Genomic DNA, 11717 nt, shown 5'->3' with positions numbered 1-11717 from the left:
AATTCGCTTTGAAATGTGGGGGCAGCCAGGAAATGGTCCATGTAACAGACCTTACTTACTCAGTGAATGCCATTTTAAATGCAATAATTAGCGTACCGTGAGGGTCGCATGGACAACAATTATGTATTCAGTGGTTCTCAAAGGTATGGTGCGCGCTCCCTCTAGTGGTGCCTGAAAGAATCCATATTAAAGGTTCAAACTGAATGTTCCAGCGGTTTCAGCTCTCTCGTTTTTTAAATACAGTGCAGTACTTGTAAGTACATTTCAGTTGTATTTAGCTTTTAAGTATTTAATCATGTCAGAATGTTTTCAAACATTTGAGTTATTTTTATTTAACTCAATGTGCAATACATTTGAATCAGCAAGTTCAGTTTTGTATGTTCTATATTTAAGCACAGTGTTCATGTTCCAACTGTGCAAAATATTAAATGCGCTTTTTAGGAATAAAACCTGCGCCTCATTTTTGATCAACACTTGGGCCGACGACGCTACTGTATTTTATTTTATTGGCTATTTTATTCAAAACTAGTTATCTATTATTTTGTTGTGTATATGTAATATTAATATTAATAATAATAATTTGGCCCTCTGAGGGAAACCGTAAACTCCAAAGTATGCGTTTGCCACCCATTTCTAACCACTCAGCCGCCACGCTACATCTGATCAACACTATTATAATAATAATTAAGAATAAGAATCGGATTATGTCAACAAGCGCAACATTCCTCCTTGTATGTAATCCAAATAGCCTTTACTTATTTATTTTTTTCTGGTCACCATATCAACGATACACCGAAGAAAAATGTGAATTTACTGAATTGATGTACATCAGTTGCATATGATTAAAATGTGTTCAACTAAGACTATTTGATTATTTTGGCGGAAAAGAGGTGAAAATGACACCAGCTAATGAATATAACGTCTGAGTCATGTAAAAAAAAAAAAAAAAAAAAAAAAAAAAAAAGAATTACAAGGGCATACTGTACCTGCTTTTCAAGCGTTCAAACTAATTGCTGTGTTTTTTTTTGGGGGGGGGGGGCGGGGGTCATTTGACTGCCTTTTGCCAACTTCAAAGCGTATGATGATTCCCCCCCCCCCCCCTGACGCGCGTCTTTGTAACGCGCGCGAGCTCTGAGGGCGCGTGGGCCACGCCAACTGAAAATAGAGGCGCGCGACCCTCTTGCGTGCGTGCGTACGTGCGTGCGCTGGCGGCGATGCGCGTGTCTCGACTCGGCCTGCACATTTCTTTCGGGCTCAGCGGATTCCGGGTACGTGCGCGCGCCCCCCCCCAGGAGTCTCATATTGCCGTCAACCAGCACTTGGATTGCGCGCCGCAGTGGTCCAAGTGGACGACCGCCCCTCTTCATTCACTCCCGGAGAGACGCACACGAAGCGAGTCGCCATGCCGAAAGTTCTGGTGCCGGGTGAGTGTGGGCAACGTGCGCCAACGTGCAACAGCACAAACGTGGACTACACGGTGCATGTAGAAATGCTATTAAATTCTTCTGCAGGGACTGGGGAGGTCAGAAAAATGAAATTGAGCCCTTGTAGTCTTTTGAATGCATATGTCAGAGGTCACGCCTGTGCTGTGTTGTATATTAGCAACAACAGCTCAGATAACAAAGTGCAGGTTCTAACTTTAGAAGGCTGCTTCATTGTGCGCAAATGTTGAGAGTCAACCATTCATGTTATGGTGTTGACAAACTTTTCTTCTTCCTCCAGTGCTTTTAAAATGGGGGTGGGGGGAGGGGGGGGGGGGTAGCTGGTGTGCCATCAAACACCGAGGTAGACTACATATAAGGAAAACCGTAGCACTCTCTTGTTGTGGAAATCTTATATCATAATTTGTATCGGTTAAATGTGCCCAAAAGATGCACGACCGAAAGGAGTTCAAGCGAAATGAAACATTAAACAAAGTTGGATGTCATTGGAAGACACTTCGTAGAAAGCCACTGCTGTCCCCCAAAACAATGAAAATGTGCAAAAAGAGCACCTGGATGTTCCACAGCACCGGTAAACTATTGTTTAGACAGAAGAAACACACAATGCTGTTTTTGGTGGGGGGGGAGAAAAAGCACAGTACACCAATATGATGAAAGGGTCATCATGGTTCAGGACTGCTCTGTTACCGCAGGACCTGGACGCATCGTGATCATCGCCGCCAAAATGAATTCCCCAAGACATTATGTAGGACAATGTAAGAGGACTTTTCTGCCAATCGAGCCTTAGCAGAAGATGAGTGATGGAACACGACAAAACCCCAAAATGAGCAAAAAAACCCCATATTTTTTTAAAGATCTTTTTTTTATGCCACGAGCAATTTGCACGAAACAATAAATAAATAAGTGAATTAATCTACTTGACTATTTGGAAAAACAAGAATTCTGAAAGTGTACTTGTTGTTTCAGTCCATCCAGCCATTTTCCGAGCCAGCCAATCGCAGGGCACATCGAAACAAACAACCATCCGCACACACGTTGACACCTACGGGCAATTTAGAGTCGTCAATTAACCTAGCATGCATGCTTTTGGGGATTATATGTGAAAAACCGCAACAAAAACATTTGGATGCCTTTTAGATTTTTCAACACGAATAATGTTTGTGTTTCCTGCATTAAAAATTTGGTGGCCAGCACTTTTCAACCATAATTGCTTTTTGGGATAATGACCCGCATTACGTCGTCACGGTCTCTACTCCTGATTCGTTATGTATGAACTGAGAACGATAACATTTCTCTCTGTCTTTACAACTCCCCTCTTTTTCGAACTCTGGGTGGTGGTGCTGCTCTTGCCGGTGATGATCAGGTCATCACAGTAAGTATGGAGAGTGAGGCGTGGCCTGGCCTTTTGGCCACACGGTCCATAGCGGAATGGTTGTGGACCAGCGCATGTCGCCCACCGCTTCATCTGTTGCGGGCATCGTGAGCGTGGACTGACGCCATCGTGCTGTGCATCGTCCTTCTTTTCTCTTGCTATGGATCGCTCTTCGTTGTCTCGCTGTTTAGTTAGACCTTTTATTGTGTCATCTTTGCCCACGTATTGATCGTGTCTGACCAGCATCCGATCAGAATATTGCTTGACGGGATTGCAATAGCCCTTTTTTTGTTGTCGTGCTCGCATGACGCTATGAGCGACGTTCCGGCATTCCTCCGCGCTCGCCGGCAACGCTGTCATTGCTGTCCTCCAGAGACCGATGACAAGATGCGGGCCTTTGCCGAGCAGATCTTTGCATCTGAGACCAAAGGCGAGGAGATCCGAGATGAGATCTCCGTCTTCGACGTGCCCGAGGACTGTCCCATCCTCCACCACGAAATGGCGCACCACTTGCATGCTGACGACGATCCTGAGAAGCGGTGAGTTTGTTGGGGAGAATTGTTTGCGGGTTGGGAACACGCTCCCACTTTTCTAACAACGTCTCCTTTAAATTTGGATAAATGTGACATTTCTACTTTTCCAGAGCCAATACCGATACTGATTATTATTAGTCGAGGAGGCCGATAACCGACATTCGGAGCCGATATTCATTTGGAGTCAAAGGGAAAATATTGGCGACCGAATTTCGATGAATACAAACGCTAACATTTAACGTCGTCTTAAAGTCTTAAAGTATATGTTTATTCAACGGCTTTTCAGATTAGCAGCATGTTAGTTTTTTTTTTAAATCTTAGACAATAGACATTTGTTTTACAATCCGAACACAAACTGCAGGGCGCTCCCAGACTCAGCAGCATGTCTTATAAAGTTAGATTGGGGGGGGGGGGGGAGTGTTTTCACATGCTACAGAGTTAAAAATAGCCTTCAGTAACACGTCAAATATTGCTCGGCTGTTAAAGTGACCAGGGACGTATTGATTATTAATTGTACACCCCATTCACAGCAAGAGGCGCTTTCGTACCGGTGCCCAGAGAACCGCTGCGCCAGCCGGGTCAGTGGAGGTGGACACACCCACCTACCTGGAAGTACCGGACTTCCAAAGAGTGGCCATCATTGGGGACTACGCTTCTGGGGTACTGTCCTCCAATCTATTCACCTTCTGCGCTGCCAAAAACTAGCCAGATAAAAACTGTACCTCCGTCCAGGTTTGAACATTGGTAATTGGTAAAATGTACTTTTTAGTTTTTTTGTTTTTTTTCTGAGCCGCTCAGGTAAAAATCCAAATGAAATTCATACTTTTGCGGTCCTTTTCTTAATCTGTGATACACACTAACGAACATGCTCAATATGCCAAACGCATCATCGGGATCTGATCCAAATGAAACTGGATTTGGCATTGTAGCTTCTCATCCTGCATACACATAGCAATTTGGGATGACAAAAAACCAAAAACAAAAGTAACTTGACAGAGCTCTGATTTTCCTTTACATTTACAACAGTAGCTGTTGCAATTGTGTGTCTTTTTTACATTTGGGGGTTGTTACCCAACGTTTAAGGCTGTCTTTGGAAATCGATGAAAAATACAATCACAACCCAAACAAGCTCTCCTAGCAACCTATAGGGTGTGCACAGCATTTCATTGAAGGCTTTAGGTTCAAAACGGCCAATTTTGAATTGCGGTCCGATGGCCAATGAATGGCGCTCACATGAAAGCGTGCTGAGGTCAACTTTCATTTCTTTCCATCAGGAGAAAATCAGGATGCGTTGATTCTGCTTCAAACGATGTTATACTTGAAATCACACGTGATTTAATAGTTAATATGTTGCAAACGTGTCAAAAAGCTGCGTGTTACCTCCGAGCCAATTTTTGTGGGTTTGTTTTTACGCAACCTCCTGTCATCATTGTTACAGATGTCTTAACAACTAGCAACTAACAACGAACAACAACTAGTACAAATCGAAATGATGCTCCAACCTCTCTTCGGTTCAGGTTACCATGGATGACTTTGAGCTGTCTTGCAAAGGTCTGTACCGCGCGTTGTCCATCAGAGAGAAGTACATGAGGCTGGCCTACCAGCGTTTCCCGCGGACGGCTTCGCAGTACCTGCGCGAGATGGAGGGCGAGACCTTCGAGGTGGAGGACCAGGTGCAGCCCGGTGAGGACAACCTCCGCCGCAGATCTAGATCAACTTGACTTGCCGTACGACAGTATTGTCCGAATTGGTAATAGTTGAGTTCTTCCCTGGATTGTTTGGGAATTGTGACCTGTAGAGTCCGTTTGATACGGATGTAAGCTTCTAAGGCGTACGGCAAACCTTTCCGGCTGCTTCTAAAGCATCTGCAGGGCGTTGGCGCTATTACATTCTATATGTGGCGCATTGTTGAACAGTTCCACACGTTCTTTCTTTTCTTTTCTTTTCAGTCTTCACCCCCCCCCCTAAGAACGACGAAGACCCATTTGATAACGCGGATCTGCCGGAGAATCTGGGCTACGTTGCTCGAATGAAGGAAGGTCTCATCTACGTGTATAATGATGCCGAAGCCGCGGACAAACATCAGCCCAGGGACGTGCCGTGTGCCAACTACGCCGCCTTCATTGACGACATGAACTTCCTCATCGCTCTCATTGCGCAGGGGCCCATGTGAGGCTTTTTCCCGACGGGGCTCGTCTCCGCATTTGAACGACGGGAGTGAAAAGCGTTCTCGGTTCACTCTGGTGACCGATCGCTCGTGACTAAATTGGGAGCAACCATTTGAAGCGGCGCTGTTTGTCACATGCTGAAAAGCACCTTAATTATGAGAATGAAGTCAAAATGATGATAAAGCTTTCACTGCCTACATAAAAAGTTCAAATAAAGTTCAGACGTTCTAGTAGGCTTTTCCTGACATTTACGTGACTGCTCCTCTGTTTTCAGCAAGACCTACACTCACCGTCGTCTGAAGTTCCTCATGTCCAAGTTCAACGTGCACGAGATGCTCAATGAGATGGAGGAGATGAAGGAGCTGAAGAAGAACCCCCACAGGGATTTCTACAACTGCAGGAAGGTAAGCCATCAACTTAACATGGCTTGCCTTGGCGCCAGAGTTGTTACACGTGCGACATCTGCCCCGTCAGGTGGACACCCACATCCACGCCGCCGCCTGCATGAACCAGAAACACCTCCTGCGCTTCATCAAGAAGTCGTACCGCGTGGACGCCGACCGTGTCGTGCACAGCCTGAGAGGCAAAGAGGTCACCATGAAGGAGCTCTTCGAGTCCCTCAACCTGCATCCGTACGACCTGACTGTGGACTCGCTGGATGTGCATGCAGTAAGTTACTGACTTCATACACCATTGCAGGAAGGAAATATTAGTCCGTATAGAATTATGGATTGTGTCGTTGGATATTGTGATGGCTATATTTGATTCATTTTTCACAGAGATTGAGGTGATGATGGTTTTGTAGTTTGAAAGAAACACACACAAAAGCATTGCTAAGGATAGAGTAAACGTAAATACCAACGTTGGCCAGCCACTTTTCAAACTTTGAATAGAAACTGAAATAAATGTTTTTCTTCTTCTTCTTCTTCTTCTTCTTCAAAGGGCAGACAAACCTTCCAGCGTTTCGACAAGTTCAATGCCAAGTACAACCCCGTGGGAGCCAGCGAGCTGCGTGATCTCTACCTGAAGACGGAAAATCACATCAACGGCGACTACTTTGCCACCATCATCAAGGTCGGAAATCGTCTTCCGCCTTAATTATTCTCTAATTATTATTCAAAAGTTGAAAGAAAAAGTTTCAAATGCTTTTTTTTTTTTTTTTTTTTTTTTTAAAATGAGATTACATTTTTTTTTAAATGTATATTTTTTAAAATTTGAATTTGGATTTGAATGAAATTCCTCTTCCGAATTTTCTGTAATGACTCTAGTACTTAACAAATGTAGACTCAATTAAATTTCAGTGAGCTCGAGATGTTTTTTCATTGATCTAACTGATGATGATGATTAGGATTATGATGATGATTATTATTATTTTGAACGGGAATGCGTAATTTCATCCAGAATTCTGCCTTTATACCAAAATGTAAGCTTGCTCACCGGGCAAGACTGTGAGATTTGTCCCAGAAGTCAAAATTTGATCAACCATAGCTTTCAACCACTAAAACGGGAATCCTACTGAAGAAATAATGATGGGCGTCATTTTTGGGGTGTCAAAATATACTCTACACTTAAAAAGTAATGGATACCAATAATATGAATTGTATTTTAACATAAAAAAATTAAATAAAGATCTTCTACTTATTAATAACCATTATAGAATTATAGATTTTGGTCATTCCCAATCATCAGAGCATTTTACGTTGCCTGCTGGGTCTAAGACATTTGTTATTGCATTTTTGTTTTTTCATCCTATCCTATGCGATCATCTACAATTCCTTTTCACTGCTTTTTGGAATAGTTGTGATGGAGCCCAATGAACTCTGCCTAGCAACGTGTGCAAATAATGATCTCGACTTCCAAAATTGCACGAACATATTCATTTATTTGTGAGGTTTTATAACAAAGAGTCAATATAGTCTGTGTGATTTATAAAGGTGAGGTAAGAAGACAAATTTAAATAAATAATAATAATTTAAAAAACAAAAACGTAAGCGAGGACTGTAAGTCTTCACAATTAAAAGGTTGCCGCTAATATTTTACTCTTAAAATGGTTCCAGAAAACTTGGCGTTGTTAGCTGAACACTGGAAAATTAAGAGCGCCAGTGTTCTCCGGCTTACCTGAATTGACCAAAAATGTTTTACAAAGAGAACTGACTTCCACATCGGCTCCCTCCTCGCTTGTTTCAACAGGAAGTAGCCAGCGACCTGGAGGACGCAAAGTACCAGTATGCCGAGCCGCGCTTATCCATCTACGGCTGCGCGGCCAACGAGTGGACCAAACTGTCCAACTGGTTCGTCAAGCACAGGGTCTACTCCCCTCACCTCAAGTGGATGATTCAAATTCCCAGGATCTAGTGAGCCCTCTCTTTGTCATCAATCCCAGTTTGACGGCAGCTCTCCATCTTAATTCCTCCTTTTTTGCCCCTCTTCCACTCTAGCGACATCTTCAGAGGCAGGGACTTTGTGCCCCACTTTGGGCAGATGTTGGAGAACATTTTCCTCCCAGTGTTCCACGCCACCATTGACCCAAAGTCCAACCCCGAACTCAGCGTATTCCTCAAGCATGTAAGCGAGAAAGAAGTCAAAATGGATGGCTGTGTTAATCGCGGCGTCCTTGTTGGCGGCATTGAAAAAGCATTGGAATTTCCGCAGAATTTGCATGCGAACGCTTGAATTATTCGGCCCAGCGACCCGACACACGGCAGCGTTCGCAAAATTAGACACGGCGATGGCTGTTTTCAAACCGTGTCGGTCTTGGAATTCTCCTTCGGCAGCAGCTTGACGCGTTGAACGAGCGGTTGCTTTCTGGCGTGCAGGTGACGGGTTTCGACAGTGTGGATGACGAGTCCAAGCACAGCGGTCACATGTTCTCCAATAAGAGCCCCAAACCGGAGGAGTGGGACATGGCTAAGAATCCTTCCTACACCTACTACATCTACTACATGTACGCCAACATCGCTGTGCTCAACCAACTGCGGAGGTCAGTGGCCTCAAGTCGATCCGTCCCATCGATACCAGTTTTGCATTCATGACGAATAAAGCGATGTTGGGCGTTCTGCGCTTCAGACAACGGGGGATGAACACGTTCATGTTCAGGCCTCATTGCGGTGAAGCGGGCGCCATCACCCATCTGCTGGCTGCCTTCATGACGGCTGACAACATCTCGCACGGCCTCAACCTCAAAAAGGTCAGCGGCGGCCCGGATGCCAACGTGCACGTGCCGTGCAATAATCTGTCAATATTCTCCAGCAGACGTGAATCGAATTCAATACACTGAATACAAATGTTTTTCATTCAAGTATTTCAAATATGCTGATTTGGACAATTATGTCAATGGCCCAAATGCTTTTAAAATCCCACAAATAGATTGACGAATAGGTTGACGTCTCCAAAAAGAAAGCTGCAAGTGTACACCGCAATCTGAAAAAGGTGAAATTGTACAAAACTCTGTTACTCCTCAAATACGTCTGGACCGAAGCGGACACGGCTGATAGCAGATTCCCGTGGAGGATTCTTTGAAAGCTTTTCGCCACCACAACGAATAACGCATTCTCTTGCGATGTTCTAACGTTTGGAATGACAGCCAATCAGTGACGCGGCATATTGACTATTTGTGTCAAACTATTCCAGATGTTTATTCGATGAACTGACGACAAACAAGATTGTGGTGGTTGCGCTACTTTCATAGAATTGGATTGGGAAAAAGAAAAAAAAAAAATATATATATACATATGTTTTTTTTTTTTTTTTTTTTTTTAATGTGAATCAAAGTCAAATTAGGAAAGCAACTGCATTGAGGTCATTCGACTTGAAATGTTCTGAACGTATTCCTCAACCACCAGAGTCCGGTGCTGCAGTACCTGTACTACCTGACCCAGATCCCCATTGCCATGTCCCCTCTGAGCAACAACAGTCTGTTCCTGGAGTACGCCAAGAACCCTCTGCTGGAGTTCCAAAAGAAAGGCCTGGTGGTCTCTCTCTCCACCGACGACCCCATGCAGTTCCACTACACCAAGGTCTTTGCCATAAACTGAACAAAATAAGGCAAATATGAATGGTTAGCTATCTCATCCTGTCGAATTGTGTCTTACCTGCAGGAGCCTCTGATGGAGGAGTACGCCATTGCGGCGCAGGTTTTCAAGTTGAGCACCTGCGATATGTGCGAGATCTCCAGGAACAGTGTGCTGCAGAGCGCAATGTCTGACGAGGTAGCGCGACCGGCGTTTCGATTCAGAATAAAACGGGAATGTTTTGAGTTTGGGTAGAGGCGGTGCACTGGCGCCGCCTCTCTAGGGTCGGAGTCTTGCTCACGTGCTCCAAAAACATACGGCTGATTGACACATTGTAAATTGTCTTAGCGTTGACAAAACACTCGAAAGTGGAACCTCTTTAAGGTTGACCACACAAGCCAAATTATGGAAGTACAAAATGTTCAGTTCCATGGTCGCTATCATAAAACCTTTATTAACTGCACAGGAAATGTTTGCAATGAGAGTTGAAACATACTTCAATTTCATCCGAGTGTCAAAAGAAGCATGTTAAGAAGATGTAAAACACTAATTTTGGGGGACGAACAAAGGCAAAAATGCATTCTCAAGTGCCAAAATAAGCCAACCACCGATGAAACACGCGACACTGCATATGGTGACGCCGACGTTTTGAAAGTGCGCAACTTTTGCTTTACAGTCACATGTTGGCTTTATTTGTAACCTGTCCTCCATTTTTTTTCGCTGAAACACTCGCCTATTTGCTGTGTTTGGGCTCAGGCCAAAGCAATAAAAGTATCACTGTGGCGCCATCTTGTGGCATCTCGGTTGCCAGAACTACGTTGAAGTTAACCGAGGAGCTTCAGACCCTTGAATGGACTGGCCAAAAGTCGCAACAACAACGATAACAATGACGGCATTTAGTCAAGAGTCGTGCTTTGCTGCCATCTTGTGGCATCCTGGTGCCAAGAAACTATGTTGAAGTGAGTTGAGGAGTTTCATTTAGACAAAAGTAGTTCTATTCTGCCATCTTGTGGCGTTTACGAACGCTTTTAGGGTGGCTCACTGATTTTCGTTATTCACAGCAGCAGCCAACTACTCGCGCACGCTCAAATGATGCTCGCTGAACTGAGGTTCGTACTCTTGAAAGTTTTGTGTAAGCATACTGGCCCATTTCCTCGCGAAGGCTGATCAAATTCCAAAATGCAGGGGCATTCAAATTCCATTTTCAATCGCTACTTGTCGATCCTGTGATTGACAGGTCATCAGTCCGAGGCGAACTCAGGCCTATCGTCTTAAATGACCCGGGCGTGACTCCATGTTGACTCGCCATTTAGTTTCAGTTTCCTTTTCTGTAGGACACGTGTCACACGGGCTATAAAGAGTATTAGAGCGGGTAGATTGTGAGCCTTCCCCGACGACTAAGCGTCTAAGAAAGAAAGTCTTTGTGAGATGACGTAACATTACCGTATACCCGGCGACGCCGAAGGAATCATTGTGACGTCACCTTCGCTATGTTGTGTGGGCGCAGGAGAAGAGTCACTTCTTGGGTCAGAACTACCTGAAGGAGGGTCCGGAGGGCAACGACATCCGTAAGACCAACGTGGCCCAGATCCGCATGGCGTACCGCTATGAGACCATCTGCTATGAGCTGAACCTCATCAAGGAGGGTCTGAAGGCCGAATGAAACCGTCTCACAAATGCTGCGCGTGAAAACCAAAGGCTAATAGTTTTCACTCAAAGCGCTGACGACGTTTCGTCTGGAGACTGTTGATGATTGACAGCACTGTAATGTACTGTATGTGCATTGTTGGTTTCATCACAGATAAAAGTACATTAAAATGAGATTCTGATTTAAAAAAAAATAAAAAAAAAAAAAAGTCTGTCAGTGATGTTTCCAGTGGATCATTACTCCAGGATAATACGGTGACATTATTTGCTTTACAAAAGGATCTTGTCCGGTGTTGACCTAGTGACTCACCGCCTTTCTTTTCAGTATGAAGTAAAGTGTAAAGTGTATAGTTTGTGTATATGCGATTGACTGGCAACCAGTCCAGGGTGTACGCCGAAATTGAGGATAAGTGCAAAATGGTCAAATATATTCCCCCCCCCCATGAAGAGGCACGATTTAGTCTGAATAGACATTACAATAAGTATGCGACTAGTACAATGACATCAAAATGCTTGCCGCAACATTGGATTCATATTCAAAACTA

General features: G+C 44.2%; 1 protein-coding gene across 3 annotated transcripts; it reads left to right on the top strand.

Annotated features, from left to right (window-relative positions):
- Positions 1–1238: 1238 nt before the first annotated feature.
- ampd1 (adenosine monophosphate deaminase 1 (isoform M)) lies at positions 1239–11379 on the top strand. 3 transcript variants are annotated; one of them, XM_061767427.1, is made up of 15 exons: positions 1239–1424; positions 3188–3353; positions 3878–4007; positions 4865–5030; positions 5297–5516; positions 5790–5919; positions 5990–6184; positions 6458–6589; positions 7706–7869; positions 7954–8080; positions 8332–8495; positions 8582–8702; positions 9358–9531; positions 9613–9723; positions 11033–11379. In XM_061767427.1, exons 1-15 carry the CDS (start codon positions 1403–1405, stop codon positions 11186–11188), a joined length of 2178 nt encoding a protein of 725 aa, XP_061623411.1. In that variant the 5' UTR covers positions 1239–1402; the 3' UTR covers positions 11189–11379. The 3 variants fall into 3 exon arrangements, with proteins under 3 accessions (XP_061623411.1, XP_061623401.1, XP_061623392.1); XM_061767417.1 differs by having other exon boundaries at positions 1240–1424; positions 2806–3353; XM_061767408.1 differs by lacking the exon at positions 1239–1424 and having other exon boundaries at positions 1764–3353.
- Positions 11380–11717: the final 338 nt, after the last annotated feature.

The sequence above is a fragment of the Phyllopteryx taeniolatus genome, chromosome 1 (genome assembly GCF_024500385.1).
Source record: "Phyllopteryx taeniolatus isolate TA_2022b chromosome 1, UOR_Ptae_1.2, whole genome shotgun sequence".
NCBI lineage: Eukaryota > Metazoa > Chordata > Actinopteri > Syngnathiformes > Syngnathidae > Phyllopteryx > Phyllopteryx taeniolatus.
Note: the sequence above shows the minus strand (reverse complement) of the source record. Positions and strands in the feature narration are given on the sequence as shown.

Coding starts and splice junctions, on each gene's coding strand:
- ampd1 (XM_061767417.1), top strand. CDS start 3,127: ATGAGCGACGTTCCGGCATTCCTCCGCGCTCGCCGGCAACGCTGTCAT. Junction 8,703..9,357: donor ACGGCCTCAACCTCAAAAAG/GTCAGCGGCGGC, acceptor CTCAACCACCAG/AGTCCGGTGCTGCAGTACCT. Junction 9,532..9,612: donor TGCAGTTCCACTACACCAAG/GTCTTTGCCATA, acceptor TCTTACCTGCAG/GAGCCTCTGATGGAGGAGTA.